We start from the raw sequence: 18155 nt of genomic DNA on the forward strand, positions 1-18155 counted from the left end.
ATGATAGCTCTTATTTATCATTTTGTCATGGGGTTAAAAGTAAACTCCTCAAATCACCAAAATGACAACCTGAATCACCAACAAAAATATATCGAAAGAAAACCATCCACCAAGCAAATGATCTGATTCTCAGCTGTGTAGTAGCTAACACTCGTCATCTCCTAACGTGGTCGGCAGGAGAGGCGCCTTTGCACTGAAGTCCTCTGAGATAGCAGTTTCTAAGAGTAGCTATTCCTGCAGTCATTGAGGAACGGATCTTGAAGTGCAGTTTTAACACCCTGACGGTGTAATGGAGAGTAATTGTCAATCCATATGCCACTGGTAATTAAGATGACTATTTCATCCTGTGATTTTAATAAACACTCATTAAAGAATAGGCTGTAGACATGGACTTCCAATTAAACTTTCTAGGTGCTAAAAATAATTTTGCCAACATTACATTCTATCCATCAGATGTTACTGAGTGTGCTATTTTGGAGAGAATTATTAACATTCACATCCTAGGAACAAGTTACTTGGCTCCCTGACGAATTCTTACGTGATTTCATTTGATCCTCCTGGTAACCTAGAGTTTGATCATTTCTGGACATGGAATCGGCATCTTATTGCATTTTCTTGTTCACCACAGCCAGCTCTTTTTGTCTGCTTAGAATCTCTGTCTAAAGGAATTGGAGCCTAAATGGGACTAGGTAGATCACCCAGGTCACTTACCTGTTCGTTCCTGTAAAATTGAAGAACACAGTGCAATCACTGTAACCTCTACAGCGGTCCCCAACCTTTTTGGCACCAGGGACCGGTTGCGTGGAAGACAATTTTTCCTCGGAAGGGGGGGCGCAGGGGGATGGCTCTGGCGGTAATGCGAGCGGTGGGGAGATGAAGCCTTGCTCACCTGCCCGGCCGATCACCTTCTGCTGTGTGGCCGGGTTCCTAACGGTACCGGTGGGGGACCCCTGCTTTAGATGCCATCTTAATGAACCCTTCATTTTCTTTCAGTCTATTCCACAGGACTTTTAAAAGTATTTGTTTATACTGAAAGAAATGTATGTTAAATCTGGTATACTGCTCTTAAAGAAACTGACATGATGAGTGAGTTTACACATCCTTACTGATTTGTTTCTTCAACAAAGGCAAACAATAGTTTAAATTCCATATTTAAAGGGAAAGTGCAAATGACCTGTGAAAGGTACCATACTGATATAAATTTCTATCACTACTAGTAAGTGACTAATGATGGGCAGCAGGTTTATATTTGGGGAGATATTGCCTGTTGAAGGGACAAGAGAAAGTCTGCTGATCTGTGTTAGATGGTAGAAAAGGGGAAGAATAGGAAGAAAGAAGAGTATCCCAAGAGAAAATTTACATTCACAGTGCTGCCCAAGGTGGAAACTATTGTTGAGGAAAATTGCAGTAGTTTTTTGTTTTAATTTTATTTTTGGCTGCTTTTGGGTCTTCGTTGCTGCGCCCGGGCTTTCTCTAGTTGCGGTGAGCTGGGGCTACTCTCTGTTGCGGTGTGCGGGCTTCTCATTGCGGTGGCTTCTCTTGTTGCGGAGCACGGGGTCTAGGCGCGCGGGCTTCAGTAGCTGTGGCTTGCGGGCTCTAGAGCGCAGGCGCACTAGTTGTGGCGCACGGGCTTCGTTGCTCCGCGGCATGTGGGATCCTCCCGGGCCAGGGCTCAAACCCGTGTCCCTTGCATTGGCAGGCAGGTTCTTAACCACTGCACCACCAGGGAAGCCCAAACTGCAAGTAGTTTTAATTCCTCACTTATTTTGGACTTGTAGCTGAAGCTATTCAATTTACATATTATCTTATAGATATTTAAAAATTCTTATAGAAGTAAGCAATAGAGGTATGTAACTAATAAAAACTAATCCAGATTTACTTTGCCCCTTTGCAGCTTTCACTTGAGCAAGGCACTATTTTACACGTGTTGAACTTAAGCCACAGAGAAGGTAATTGGCTTGCCCAAGATTATTCAGTACATTCAGGACTAACACTGAAGTATCTAGACCAGCACTGTTCAATGGGATCGTAACGTGAGCCACACATGTAATTTTAAACCTTCCAGTAGCCATATTTCAAAAAGTAAAGAGAAGCATGTGAAACCAATTTTAACAATAGTTTACTTAACCTAATATGTCAAACATATTGCATTTTAATATGCCATCAATATAAAATAACTAGAATGTAATATTTTACATTCTTTTTTTTTTTGTACTAAGTGTTTTGTTTTTTGCGGTACGCGGGCCTCTCACTGCTGTGGCCTCTCGTGTTGCGGAGCACAGGCTCCGGATGCGCAGGCTCAGCGGCCATGGCGGGCCCAGCCGCTCCATGGCATGTGGGATCTTCCCGGACCGGGGCACGAACCCGTGTCCCCTGCATAGGCAGGCGGCCTCCCAACCACTGCACCACCAGGGAAGCCCCTGTACTAAGTCTTTGAAATCTGGTATGTATTTAACATGCACGGCATATCCCAATTCGGACCAGCCCCATTTTAAATGCTCAGTGGCTACACATGGCTAACGGCTACCATATTGGACAGCACAGATTAGACTCTTCTACTCAAGGTCTTTCAATTAGACCACATGTATTGAAAACAACAATCATTTCAAAATCTTTGATAGTCATGCAGCTACCCTACTTTACGCAGGACAAGTGATTTGTGCTTACTTCAAAGACTGAAAACTGAGCCAGAGCCATTAGAACCTTATCTGAGGACAACCACTGGTGGGGATTTCCCATTGGCTGGAATTTCTTTCTGTTGCTGCTTTTGTTGCCAGATGCATGTCTATATCATCAAGACGGTGGTGTTTGTGAATGTGTAAAGAAGGCTCATAGATCTCAATAGCTTGAAGTCTCAGTAAAGTGTGTACTTAGCGACTCAGTGGAAGACATTGTTTTAACAAGTTAGAATTCTTAGCCAAGGTCTCTGCGTAATAGCAGTCTACACATCCAGGAACGGCTGGAAGGACACTTTGGCTTCTTTCCAGTTACAAGCCTTTCTGAAGGGCTGTGATATCAGAGATGCACAAGGGACCTTGGAATGAGGGAGGGTCAATACTGGTCCACAAATTCTTTAGGATTAAGGACAACTCTATGGGATATTTACAGTATAGGATTATAAATAATCTAAATGACCAGTAATAGAAGAATATTTAAATAATTATGATGGCGCAGCAACAAGGTGAAATATGTTGTAATCAAAAATCATCTATGTGAAGAATTTTCCTTGTCATGGGAAAAGAATCACAGTATGTTAGGTTAAAAAGCAGTATACAAAATGGTATGGATAATATTATGCTGCTACTATTAAAAATGTGTATGTATATTGAAAAGAGACTAGAAAATATGTCTGTGTACAGTGATAGCGGGATAATGAGTGAATTCCTTTTTATACTTTTTTAGTTTCCCAGCTTTCCACGGTAATATCTTTACTTTCCATTAACCAAAAAACCTACACCACTAAAAATATGAATTGACAAATTTGACACAATAGGAAGCAACATACTTCATGAAAGTTATACATTTTGGATTCTTCTTGCCATTTCTTGCAGAATGATTTAGAGTGGCTTACATCTTTAAAAAAAAAAAAAAGACTAAACCAGTGTACTAAGTAGAAAATAACGGAATGGAAAGACATGACTTCTAAAGTGTACTCTAGCCCCAAAGGTCTGTGTTTCTAAATCAAACACATAGTTTTTTTAAAAAAGGGAAATTATTCCATTAACCAAGGAACTCAGAAAAAATACGTATACTTTCCCAAAATCTGGCTATGTCTTCTCATGAGTAAATTACAATGTCATATGATTGGAGTTGAATTTTTGTAACTTAGTCATGCTCCTTGAATGATGTTATCAGTTGCTGTTCACCTAACAAGGTGAGAGTTAAGATTCTGACTTTTTAACATGAATAGTCAGGCTGATGAAAGGTGAAATGAACTGAAGTTCTTTCGTTTTAAGAGAAGTTGTTTTCAAGAGAAAAACTAATCAAAAATATCCAATAGTTTAAAAACTTAGTTGAACACTACTGACTACTTTGCATCACAAGTGTTTTTCATTGTGTACCCAAACAAGTTAAAATTTTATTTATAAAATACAGGTCACACAAAAAGGTGGAGCGGAATAATTTATTTTATTTATCTCTGTTTTTCTTTTCCTGCTATATCTGTTTTTACATTTTAGAAAGTAACTATTAGGAGGGATTTTAGTGGTGAATATCATTAGAGAAATTTCAAGTTTCTTCTTCTTGGCAAGTAAAATTGTTAACTTTTATAAGAGCAAGTATTCGACTCCTATAACTCGACTTGGAAGGAGTTTAAGGTCTGTGTCTGGTGTCCTCACTGGGTACATATTTGGTCCCTGGCACAGAGTAGGTGTTCACTGATTATTTCTTTAATGAATGAATGGGCAACGAACAAGATGGAAAAGGCAGAACTGGTCTTAATATCAGCTAAAGCTAGTTGTAGTCAAACTGCATAAAACTTAATAAAACTTCATTTATTGACTTCACTTATCTGCTGTGAACAGATAACTATCTTAGATATTTCAGGTGATCCCTTCAGTTTGGTAACTCTCTGTTACAAGTGAAATAATTTGAATATGGGAGGTTAGAGAAGGCAGAAATCTTTAAGAGTGTGTGAGAAACCTCTTTTTAATCACAAAATAAAATGCAGGGCCCTGGCAATATTTCCAGGCAGTAGCTTTAGCTACTAAGAACACTAAAGATAAAAATCGGTTTGTATCATGTTGTTCCCGGCAGAAGCAGTTACCAGTTAGTAAAATCTGTTTGCATAGTGATTACCTTGATCTAAGGCAGCAAGTCTAGAAAAGGACCAGAAGAGGGAAAGACATCTATTAGCTGCTTGGCCAGGGCAGTATGGAATTGGCAGAGGACAAATAGACCTGGGGTTATTTCTGTTCTTGTACAAAGAACAGAGGAAAAAGTTTATTTGCCTTTCTTGCAATTTCGTCTGTGACCATAACCATTCCTCACATTCGCCCAATTAAATGACATTTAATTCACTCAATTAAATGTCCAGATAAGTATCATGATGTGGTTAAGAGCACAGGCTTACAAACGAATTGAATTGGGACACGTTGTTTGAAGTCTCTTTGCTTCAGCATCTCCAAAAATGGAGACAAAATTCATTTGTCTCACAGTGTTGTTTTGAGGACAGAATTAGTGAAACTATGTAAAGTACTTACACACAATGACAGGCATATAGTAAATATTAAATAAATGTTAGCTATTACTATTAGTAGTAGTAGTAATATTATTAGATATTTTCTCTTCTCTAGAACCTAAAACTTGTGAGGAAAATTAAGAAAATATCTCAAAGAGTTATATTTCCTTTACTTTAATATGTATTTTCTTCTCCCTCACCTACCTTTAAATAATGTATGTGTCAGGGGAGGTGAGGATATAGGAGAGGATCTCAATAACTAGAGAAGTAGAAGTTCAAACCCAAGAAAGTTGGGGAAAACGAGATAGCCATCTCTGAGCTTCACTCTGAGAGTGGACACGCTTTATCAGATGCTACTGCAATTCTATTTACACTGAGGCTTTAAGAATTTTGTCACAAGAACCTGAAATTTCAATGATTTACACTGAATCTGGTCACCTCTATTATGTTGATCATCATGCTTGTGTTACTACGTTTATTTTCAACAATGCGAAAGCAGAAAAGTCCTTTCAGAAGAAACTCATATAACCAGCTGGCCATCTTACACCTCAAGGTAACACAAGCCAGTTGGGAACTGGATGGTTCAATAATTCTTATACTGCACTCTCTCTTCTCCCTAAGTAGAAAGTAACATAAAGTGTTCAGGCAGGCAAAACTTCACTGAACCCGGCAGTTGCCAGTTTTCACCTAGTGGAGTAGAACAGTCGATAGCTCAACTACGGAAGCAGGGTAATAACTTTTCTAGTTAGCAGTTGTAATGGGAAAAAAAAAAACTGAACTTAACTAAACAGAGGAACAGCGATTTTAAAACTCCAGCGAAGTAAAATTAATTTAGCTGAGCATTTTATAGTGAGGATTGGCTGGAGAGACGGATTTGCATTCAAAATGCCCTTGATACACCAGAAAAGTGGGCAGATATAGGCTTAAGTAGGATAAAGCTTAAGTAGGATAAGTGCAGGGTTTTCACTAGGGAAGCCCGTCTGGGTTGCACGTATGAAAGACAGAAAATTACCGCCATTTGCAGAGAAGATAGAAAACATTCTTGAGGCTAAAAAGTGACCACAGACTAGACGAGACCCACAGAGACGCTTCATGGGATGAAGTGCTTTTTAACAAAGAAGACCCAGAACTACAATATAATCCTATTACTATGTCCCATTTCGCTTATGCCAACAGAGCCTGTGATTTCAGCAAGATCCTGAGAGAAGAGCATCCAGAAAGAAAACAGGAATGATTTAATAATGGATTGAAAACAGGCTCTGGGAGGAACGGCCAAAGGAATGGAGATATTTGACCTATAAAGGAAGAGGCTGAAGTAGATGTGTTAATATGAGTCTTTATTCTGAGAATAGGACCTTTTTTCTTTCACGTTTCTTCCAGGTAGCAAAGACAGGGTGGGAACGAGGGACTTGAAGAGGTAACACTTATGAGGGTTTAAGTAACCTGCCCAAGAAGACGTAGCTAGAGAATGTCAGAGCCAGATATAAGTCCACATTTCCTTGATTCCAATATGCAGGCTCTTTCCACTGTTCTACACTGTCTTCCTGTTGGTGTTTTTGCTTGAGATTTTTAGTAATTCATGCAAGTTTCTGGATATTTTGTTGCTTTTAGAGGAGACAGAGATAAAAGTCTCACTACCTTGGAGCCCAACAGTTCCCAGACATAACATGTGGCCATTAGACATCAACGCCAGCAGAACCGGTCGAGATTTACAGCTTTGCTCTGGAATTAAACTGATAGTTACTGTCTACATTTCTCTTGTTACTACTTGTTTTATAGTTTAACATCACAGGAATATAGCACGGAAAAAAAATCCAGCCTCACCTCAGCTAAATCTTGAAAGATAAGACATCTTCTGGGTACCATTCAACGTCTTAATGTATAAGTTACGTAAATAAGCCCTTTGTTTCAGTCCAGTTGGACAAAGCGTGGCTTTTAATTCAAATACTCATCACAAATCTAAGCTACACCCTACATATTTTAGATTCTCTACTGTAACTGCTAATGGAGACCTTGCTTCACCATCATTTTAACAACAATGATGATGGTGGTGATAGGGGGGGATTGTGTGTGTGTGTGTGTGTGTGTGTATTTTATGTGTAAATGTCTGCCTGTGTAGTATGAAGAAGAATCAGTAATTGCAGAGTAGAAATAACAGTAAGCTTTAAATGAAAATACTTTTGACTATGTTAGTGATGGAGAAATGGACCAGATAGGGAGGAAATGGGGAGAAAACTAGAAAGAAAAAGGGGGGGGGGGGGAAATAGGAGTAGTAGGAGAGAAAGATAGAAGGCAGGGAAAGAAGAAAGAGAGTAAGAAGGGAGAAAAACTAGACTGACCCCGAGGACCCTCATTTGAGAGCACTCATGACGCATCACAGCCATCTGTACATAACACAAGAAATGAGAATGTGTACTTCGAAGAGAAATTCGTGTTTGGAGTTTTCTAATATCAGAGTAGATTTGGAGCTTGCAGCATAACTATACGGTGTCCTTTCAATACAAAGATAATGTTACTGATCCATTGCTAAAAAATACATAGATTTGGACACATTGTTCTGGAAACAGACACGGATTTCCATAGCACTCATGCCAATTACCTGCTCTTTCTTCTGCCTAATAACCTACATCACCAGGATGGAAGACTGGAGCTGAGATTTATTCCAAGTCTACGTAACTGAACAAAAGCAACCGGTCTGCCCAGTGACCAAAGCTCAGATGCTAAACATCCGTACCTGTCCATCGGTTCCAATGGTGCCTCCACAGTCCGTGAGCAGCTCTGACATGTCATAGTAGCTAACGAACTCCCATAAGCAGGCTTCCAGGTTCAGATTTCGGTAAAAGCGCAAGGTATTGGAACCCCTGATAGATGAGCTGTACTGGTAAGGATACGTCTCTCCAATTATTTCTGGATTTTTGGTAGCCTCAGTCAAGAACCCGTGGTGGGTCTTTACTTCAGTATAATCCAGGAGGTTGGAGCATTTGTGGTTTCCAACTCGTGTACCATCAGGGCTGAGGGTGAGCTCAAAGTTGGAGAGCTCCTTGGTGGAGATCACAGGGAGCATGCCTACAAGGGATTTTTGTAAATCACTGTTACCATTTTTACCAACAGCAAAGGCCTTTGAACACTTTATAATCTCTTTATCTCTTGAGAAGACAAGTGTTATAAAATACTGCAGAGCAGTGATTATAAAAGTGGTATCTTAGGACCCCGGAGGATCCCGAGAATATTTCAGGAGATCTATAACATTAAAGCTATTTTCACGACTGTAAGGTATTATTGGACTTTTCCACGCTTATTTTCTCAGTAGTGTACAGTGGAGTTTTTCAGAGGCTAAAATAAATCATATATTGCAATAGATTGAATGCAGAAGCAGACATAAGAATCCAGCTGTCTTTTATTAAGCCAGACACTAAAGATATTTTCAAAAATGTGAAACTATGCCACTTTTTTGTTTTGCTTTATAAATTGTAGTTCTTTTTCTTAAAAGTATGTTTTTCGTGTTAACACGTAATAGATTTATTCTTATTTAAAAATTAATGAATAAATACATATTTAACAATACCTCAATTTTAAATCCAGTAAATATTTATAGCTATAACCCACAAAACAAAAGGTCTTTGTGGCCATAAATAATGTTGAGGGTGTCCTCAGACCAAAAAGTTTGAAAACTACCACTATACGGTATAGGCTAAGAGTTGGCAAACCTCTTCTGTAAAGAGCCAAACTGTAAATATTGTAAGGATTTGTGGGCCACAAGGTCTCTGTTGCAACTGCTCAAAGCTGCCATTGCAGAGCCAGAGCTGCCATAGATGATTTGTAAAGGAATTCACATAACTGTGTGCAAGAAGACTTAATCACGGCCAATGGATTAGAATTTTATATAATTTTCATGTGTCATGAAATATTCTACTTTCAAAGAAGAAGAAGGTTTGGTTTCTTCCAAACATTAAAAAATGTGAAAACCATTTTTAGCTTGCAGACCATAAAAAAAAAAGGTAGAAGGCTAGATCCAGTCCATGGGACACAGTTGGTTGAGCCCTGGCATAAGCAATGCAGCAAAAAGGACTGTGAAAGGGGTCTTCTCTTGACACCTTTTCCACCTCTCCCTCTTAGATCCTCTGGCCCCGCAAAAGAACTGGTCCGCTTCTGCGGAGCTACGGCTATCGAATGTTTCAGAAAATGCTAAGTCAAGCTCTAGGAGAAGCACGAGGGACCAATCTTTCTATTAGGAAGAACTATTATAGGTCTGCCCTTCCCTGATGGTCCCTTCTGCCCTCTGCACATCTGAATCACACCTCCCATATGGGTCTAAAGGCAGGGTGGTCAAACATGGACCCAACATTACACTGTAAAGTAAGGAGGTGCAGATTTCTGTGCACCTGTGCCCACCAGCATAAATTTGGGTTTGTAATAAGCAGACAAAGCAGAATTATGTCCTTTCCATAAGGCAGGTAAATTCTACCTTGTAGTTCCTAATATTGCCTAATGCTTCCTGTCCTTTAGGTACTTAAAATATAACTAACATACTAAGTAATAATATTAATATACTTCAGGAATAAAGCGAATTAAGAGGAATAGAACTTGAAAATGTCTTCTGTACCTGAGGAAACGTTCATAAAATGTGGGTAAAGTTACTGACTCAGAAATTCTGCCCACACTTCCCTATCCAGAGAAAATGGACACAGAATTTAACATTGTTAATTGCTTTTTTTTTTTTTACCTTATTTTAATGCCTAGGAAATGTCTTAGTTGTTGCAATAAATACTGGGAAAGATCTATGAGACTCCAGATATGGAAAAGCAAACAGGTGTTGAAGGCAGGGACTGAGATTCCAAATTGCTTTCCTGTAAGTCCAAGCTCAAGAGTTTTGAAGGCACACTGTGCCGTGTCATAAAAGACAGCAAGCACGTTAACCAAAGCTTTGTTTCATTGTGTTGTGACATGTGTGAAATTTATCTAATTTTAAAGAACGTCAAAATTGTCAGACTTGAGAAAAAAACCGGGCAGAAAGAAAACAGAAACACTCAAAAGAAGCAGGACTTGAAGCTTAAGTTGCAAACTGAGCATTTATTGTATGCTTGGTCATTCAGAAAACAGGCAGACCTCAGAGATATTGCAGGTTTGGTTCCAGACCAACGCAATGAGGCAAGTGTTGAAATCAAGTGAGTCACATGAATTTTTTGTTTCCCAGTGCGTATAAAAGTTATGTTAAAATTTACTAGGATATAGAAGATGTGGTACATATACACAACGGAATATTACTCAACCATGAAAAGAATGAAATAATGCCATTTGCAGAAACTTTGGATGGACCTAGAGATTACCATACTAAGTGAAGTAAGTCAGACAAAGACAAATATCACTTATATGTGGAATCTGATAAAAAAGTGATATGAATGAATTTATTTACAAAACAGAATCAGACTCACAGAGCTCGAAATCAAATTTATGGTTACCAAAGGGGAAACGTGGGAGGAAGTGACCAATTAGGAGACTGGCTTGGGATTGACATATACACACTACTGTGTATAAAACAGATAACTAACAAGGACCTACTGTATAGCACAGGGGACTCTACTCAGTTTTCTGTAATAACCTATATGGGGAAGAATCTGAAAAAGAATGGAAAATATATACATATGTATAACTGATTCACTTTCCTGTACACCTGAAACTAACACAACATTGTGAGTCAACTATACTGCAACAAAAAAATTAAAAACAAACCATACTGTAGGCTATAAAGTGTGCAATAGCGTATGTCTAAAAAGCAATGTACACACCTTCATTAAAAAATACTCTGTTACTAAAAAATGCTAACTATCCCGAGGGAGTCTTAATCTTTTTGCTGGTGGAGGGTTTGAAATATTGAGAGAATTACCAAAATGTGAGACAGAGACATGAAGTGAGCAGATGGTGTTGGAAAAATGGCGCTGACAGACTTGCTGGAAGCGGGGTTGCCACCAACCTTCCATTTTTAAAAAAACGCAGTATCTGGGAAGTGCAATAAAATGAGGTCTGCCTGTGTTCAGTCAAATAAAGCAGGTAAAGAGAAGCCCAAACCACCTCCATGGATTTGCTTTCCCAAGTCACCTACCGTCTATGTGGGGCATGGTGACGGCGAGCCTGATGAGGTTGGTATACTCTGGGTCCTCGGGACCCGTGTAGCGCAATTTAGCTGAGAAGGGCTCTGCTCCCACTATCCCTGGCACCCGGGGCTGACAAAGACCTCGAGGCAAAATGAAGACATTTATGCTAAAAGAAGATAATAGACAACACTGGAAGTATATATTTTTAAATAGGCACTATGAATTTTCTGTGTACTTTAAAATTCTCTGTGAACTAAGGCACTGCTGAGAGTTGATATTATGACGAAGCAAAAGACCATCATGGGAAAAGTAATCCCAGCAGACAGTTCAATGGCTTCTTCTTAACATTTGGGGTGTTTTATAAAGTTTAAGAAAAAATAAATATTGTTCAATGTGATTTAATTTGTGCTGGACACCGTCTGTTATGGTCATATTCACAAAATCGTCTTAACATAAAGTATAAACAGGCATAGTAAAAATGATCGAAAAACAACAGGAAAAAGTAAGTGTAGCTTAATTAAATGAATGAGATTGTTACCTTAGAATTAAATCCTTAAGACTAGTCATAAAATTTACATTATTTATAATAAAACTAAAAATGCACTCTTTCTAAAAAACAAAAACTAGCCTTCTTAGAATCAGAGAGCAAAATATATAGTTTTCTCTATATATGTAATTTCTTACAGTATGTGTATTATAAATTATAACTCATTGTCTAATCTATCTATCTATCTAGAATTTTAACATGAAAAACTTCCTCGTATGTTTGCTTTGAAAGCACTGTAGTGTCTTCATTTTAATACCATGGAAGAGACCGCCCGATGCTGGATCACAGTTTCCAGAGAACTAGGCAATAAATAACTTCTTTTCTGTCTGTAGAAAACAGATCAGAATCAGGCCCTAGCATCTGGGATGTCTGCTCTATTAATTGGGGGTGACTCACTTTAAGGCATTGTTTAATTTAGTTTTGGTACCAACACAATAGTTTGGTTTTAAGAGAAATCTAAAAACCATACATTCTAACCCTAATAAAAGAACATGGTTACTCTACGTGTTATCAATAAATATTGATCCTGAGTATATAATGGTGGGAGGTGGTACATATAACTTTTCTTGCTGCAACATATGTACATCCGAAGTGTTGTACACAAATGGAATTTTTAGAAATAGAATCTTATTAAAAGACTGTTATTTGAAAACTCTGATTTAAACATTCTTCTGCAGAGTAAAGGATTAGTTTATAAAGTGGATTTCCTGTCTCGTCAGTGTTGTCTCCGGCCACATGTATCTTCCACCTCCACTGTGTCCGGGCCCTAGCCCTGACCTCAACCTCCCCTCTAATAACCAAGTATGGACACTAGTACACACCTCTCTACCTGGACTGTCCTTCCCCTCCTGCCCCAGCAAACTCCTGTTCAGCCAGCCACCAGCTGGGAGTGATACGGCATCACATATGAGCTGCCCTGTCCAGATCCGACCCTTGCGTACCAACTGCTTCGTCTCCTGATCTCCCTTCCTCTCCCTTTCATCCTGCCCCATTTCTCTGCTTGTAGTTCCCAGAATACTCCACGTTTTTTCATGCTTCTACGAGTCATTGCTCATGCTTGTTTTCCCCTACTGTTTTCAAGACTCAGCTTAAGCATCTCCTCTTTGATGAAACCTTTCCAGATCCACTCAGGCTAGAACCCATCACTACTACTTTTGCATTTCTGTGTCCTGTCCAGACTAAAATTTGTCTGTGTCTTCAGTTTGAGTATGGACTCCTGGAAGGCAGGAATCCTGCCTTATTTTTCATATGACAGCCAAAAGCCTGACATATGCTCAGTGATCGAAAAATGCAAAATGAATAAATATTTGTTTTCTAATGAATATTTTTGCGAAAATAGATTATCATTTAAAAATACTTATAGAGGGCTTCCCTGGTGGTGCAGGGGTTGAGAGTCTGCCTGCCGATGCAGGGGACACGGGTTTGTGCCCCGGTCCGGGAAGATCCCACATGCCGCAGAGCGGCTGGCCCGTGAACCATGGCCGCTGAGCCTGCGCGTCCGGAGCCTGTGCTCCGCAACGGGAGAGGCCACAACAGTAAGAGGCCCGCGTACCGCAAAAAACCCCAAAAAAACCCAAAAAAAACCCGTATAGAGTATTACGGAATACATGGGGCATTTGGAGGAATGAATAACTGGAAATTAGACATATATAACATTCCATGGTATTCCAGCGACCTTCATGTGAAAACGGCCATGCACTACCTTCTTCTCTGCCGATGGTTACGGTAGGGCTCATCAGCTCCAAGCCTTCATTGCCATCGGCATTCACAGCCCGAGCCGCACACTGCACCCTGGAGCCAGGCTGGAAGTATATGGAGTCTAAACTGATCCTCTTGGATGAAGTGAAAAAGGTGTCAAAGTCCACTTCTCTCATGGGGCTGGTGACTCCGTCGGGGCCCGCGGGTGCGCTGATCAGCCATCGGTACCGGGTCAAAGTGTCATTGATGTTCTCACTTGCACAAATGGATCCTGTTTTGTCATAGTCCGGATATTTAGGGTTGCAAGCCTATGGGAAACAAGTAACTATGTTAGGGCCACAGTTTAGAACAAGGTGGAAATTATTCCTCTGAAGTTCTCTCTCCCTTAGTGTTTTCACTGCTACTTTTTTTCCATTTCTACATGTTATTCATGCAACTTTCAAATTTCTAGTCCTCGCGATGCTAGCTTTTATGAACTCTAATCTTGCATTTCAAACAGCTTATTGGCCGTTTCCACCTTTAACCTGATACGAATAAAAGTGATACTCATTTCATCATCTCTGGAATCCTCAGAGTTGTCGAATCGTCCTTGTTCTTTTCTCTCTCCCTCTCTTCTCTCTCTCATTTTGCCCCCAACATCCAGTGGGTCAGTGAACTTGTTTGATTCTTTTTGTAGGATGTCTCTTAAGTTGGTCTTTTCCTTCCCATGCCAAGCATCACCTTTCTATCTAATTCAGGGCCTTTCTCGTCAGGTGACCACGGTTGCCATGGTAACACTCCAATACAACCCCTCTTCTCATGCCATTCTTCTGTGCAAGAGCTCCCTGCTAACCAACAAATAAAGTGCACGTTCCTTAATATAACATTTCAAGACCTCTGTAACTTGCACCGCATTATTATTTCTGCCTTGCTAATCCAATAAACATTTATTGTATACCTATTATACGTAGGTCATTACACCAGGGGTATTGCAAAGTAAGAATAAATGCATCCCAGTTTTTGCTCACAAGGAGCTTATAATTCAAAGGTGAGAGAAGGCAATTGAAAAAGTAACTATGCCATTTGTAAGGCAACCACTTCATACAGGAATGACGTTTCCTTATGTGATTCTTTATTTTTTTATAGGTATAGGAATGCCAGAGATTTCTGTGCATTAATTTTGTATCTTGCTACTTTATCAAATTCATTGATTAGCTCTAGTAGTTTTCTGGTAGCATCTTTAGGATTCTCTATGTATAGTATCATGTCATCTGCAAACAGTGACAGCTTTACTTCTTCTTTTCCAATTTGGATTCCTTTTATTTCCTTTTCTTCTCTGATTGCTGTGGCTAAAACTTCCAAAACTATGTTTAGTGGTGAGAGTGGGCAACCTTGTCTTGTTCCTGATTGTAGTGGAAATGGTTTCAGTTTCTCACCATTGAGGATGATGTTGGCTGTGGGTTTGTCATATATGGCCTTTATTGTGTTGAGGAAAGTTCCCTCTATGCCTACTTTCTGCAGAGTTTTTATCATAAATGGTGTTGAATTTTGCTGAAAGCTTTCTCTGCATCTATTGAGATGATCATATGATTTTTCTCCTTCAATTTGTTAATATAGTGTATCACATTGATTGATTTGCATATATTGAAGAATCCCTGCATTCCTGGAATAAATCCCACTTGATCATGGTGTGTGATCCCTTTAATGTGCTGTTGGATTCTGTTTGCTAGTATTTTGTTGAGGATTTTTGCATCTATGTTCATCAGTGATATTGGCCTATAGTTTTCTTTCTTTGTGACATCTTTGTCTGGTTTTGATATCAGGGTGATGGTGGCCTCGTAGAATGAGTTTGGGAGTGTTCATCCCTCTGTTATATTTTGGAAGAGTTTGAGAAGGATAGGTGTTAGCTATTCTCTAAATGTTTGACAGAATTTACCTGTGAAGCCATCTGGTCCTGGGCTTTGGTTTGTTGCAAGATTTTTAATCACAGTCTCAGTCTTAATTTCAGTGCTTGATATTGGTCTGTTTATATTTTCTATTTCTTCCTGGTTCAGTCTCAGAAGGTTGTGCTTTTCTGAGAATTTTCCATTTCTTCCAGGTTGTCCATTTTATTGGCATATAGCTGCTTGTAGTAATTTCTCATGATCCTATGTATTTCTGCAGTGTCAGTTGTTACTTCTACTTTTCAATTTCTAATTCTATTGATTTGAGTCTTCTCTCTTTTTTTCTTGATGAGTCTGGCTAATGGTTTATCAATTTTGTTTATCTTCTCAAAGAACCAGCTTTTAGCTTTATTGATCTTTGCTATCGTATCCTTCATTTCTCTTTCATTTATTTCGGATCTGATCTTTATGATTTCTTTCCTTCTGCTAACTTTGGGGCTTTTTGTTCTTCTTTCTCTAATTGCTTGAGGTGCAAGGTTAGGTTGTTTATTTGAGATGTTTCCTGTTTCTTAAGGTAGGATTGTATTGCTATAAACTTCCCTCTTAGAACTACTTTTGCTGCATCCCATAGGTTTTGGGTCGTTGTGTCTCCACTGTCATTTGTTTCTAGGTATTTTTTGATTTCCTCTTTGATTTCTTCAGTGATCACTTCATTATTAAGTAGTGTATGGTTTAGCCTCCATGTGTTTGCATTTTTTACAGATCTTTTCCTGTAATTGATATCTAGTCTCATAGCGTTGTGGTCGGAAAAGATACTTGATACGATTTCAATTTTCTTAAATTTACCAAGCTTGATTTGTGACCCAAGATATGATCTATCCTGGAAAATGTTCCATGAGCACTTGAGAAAAATGTGTATTCTGTTATTTTTGGATGGAATGTCCTATAAATATCAATTAAGTCCATCTTGTTTAATGTATCATTTAAAGCTTGTGTTTCCTTATTTATTTTCATTTTGGATGATCTGTCCATTGGTGAAAGTGGGGTGTTAAAGTCCCCTACTATGATTGTGTTACTGTCCATTTCCCCTTTTATGGCTGCTAGCATTTGCCTTATGTACTGAGGTGCTCCTATGTTGGGTGCATAAATATTTACAATTGTTATATCTTCTTCTTGGATCGATCCCTTGATCATTATGTAGTGTCCTTCTTTGTCTCTTGTAATAGTCTTTATTTTAAAGTCTATTTTGTCTGATGTGAGAATTGCTACTCCAGCTTTCTTTTGATTTCCATTTGCATGGAATATCTTTTTCCATCCCCTCACTTTCAGTCTGTATGTGTCTCTAGGTCTGAAGTGGGTCTCTTGTAGACAGCAAATATATGGGTCTTGTTTTTGTATCCATTCAGCCAATCTGTGTCTTTTGGTTGGAACATTGAGTCCATTTACATTTAAGGTAATTATCGATATGTATGTTCCTATTCCCATTTTCTTAACTTTTGGGTTCGTTATTGTAGGTCTTTTCCTCCTCTTGTGTTTCTTGCCTAGAGAAGTCCCTTTAGCAATTGTTGTAAAGCTGGTTTGGTGGTGCTGAACTCTCTCAGCTTTTGCTTGTCTGTAAAGGTTTTAATTTCTCCATCAAATCTGAATGAGATCCTTGCTGGTTAGAGTAATCTTGGTTGCAGGTTTTTCTCCTTCATCACTTTAAATATGTCCTGCCAGTCCCTTCTGGCTTGCAGAGTTTCTGCTGAAAGATCAGCTGTTAACCTTATGGGGATTCCCCCTTATGTGACTCTTAAACTATTGACATTTTCATTGGACGATCCCAAACCTTCCCTCACAGGTGGAGCTGCTGTTCTATCTCCTAGTTTGTATAATGATCACATCATGCCTTATAGTAGAGTGACTGATTCTTATATATTTTTCTCTCCCTTATGTTTAAATTCCTTGAGTGTAGAGTTCATATCTTATTTATTTTTCTCTCAGTGGCAAACCCTGAGATAATATGAGATAACACACTATGTGTACATCAGTTAGTAAACCTTTGTTGGATGAAGGAAGAAAAATAGGACCTTTACTTGATCAACAGTTTCCTTTCAAAAGTTCATAGATTAAATCCTGCAGTTTTCCCCCACTTTTATTTCATCATGACAAAGCCCATACTATATTGGTTAATGTTCATGATTATTTTAACTATTTTACAATTTTCCTCAACTTCCTACTCACCGTGATACAGACAACAGGATAACCAGACACAGGTCCAGCACTCTCTCTGGCTCTGTAAGTGTCATCATACATCAGTAAGGACACAATTTGAGGGACAGAAGGAAAAGTGACATCTGCCATGCTGTTCAATTCTTCTATGTACACAATGGCTTTGGTGGCCTAGAAGGAAAAGATAATTCTCCATGATTACTGACATATTAGACTCATGCTGCTTCTATTGTGCAGAACAATACTCACAATGCTTGGCAAGTCCATGGCTTCATTATAGTAAAAAGTGTCACACCCAGAGCCTCTGCAGTGTGACAGGCTCTATGTGCTTTGTTCCTCATGACCCTGGCACCTGGGCCATATCTTATGGTGCAGGGGAGGGTACCTGAGTCCTGGGTTGGCCAGTGGCCCACAAAGTATTTGGGCTTGTATTTTTTTCTCCAAATTGTGATGATAGTAGTTAAGTCTGTCTCGGGGTGGTAAAGTGGAAGATCCATGAAAAAGTCAATTAGTTAATAGTGGGAGGAAAGCTGAAAGAGACCAGGGTGAAGGCAGATGCTAGAGGT

General features: G+C 39.1%; 1 protein-coding gene across 1 annotated transcript in view; it reads right to left on the reverse strand.

The window, feature by feature from the left end:
• Positions 1–18155, reverse strand: part of FREM2 (FRAS1 related extracellular matrix 2) — a gene marked incomplete at both ends in the record, with an annotated part of 154436 nt that overhangs the window by 11600 nt on the left and 124681 nt on the right. The window contains 4 exons of the mRNA XM_082675778.1: positions 7914–8245; positions 11280–11411; positions 13521–13824; positions 17602–17760. Coding sequence (XP_082531904.1) covers positions 7914–8245; positions 11280–11411; positions 13521–13824; positions 17602–17760 — 927 coding nt within the window. The remainder of the gene's footprint in view (positions 1–7913; positions 8246–11279; positions 11412–13520; positions 13825–17601; positions 17761–18155) is intronic.

This window comes from Grampus griseus (genome assembly GCF_964374135.1).
Source record: "Grampus griseus genome assembly, chromosome: 18".
NCBI classification, from domain to species: domain Eukaryota; kingdom Metazoa; phylum Chordata; class Mammalia; order Artiodactyla; family Delphinidae; genus Grampus; species Grampus griseus.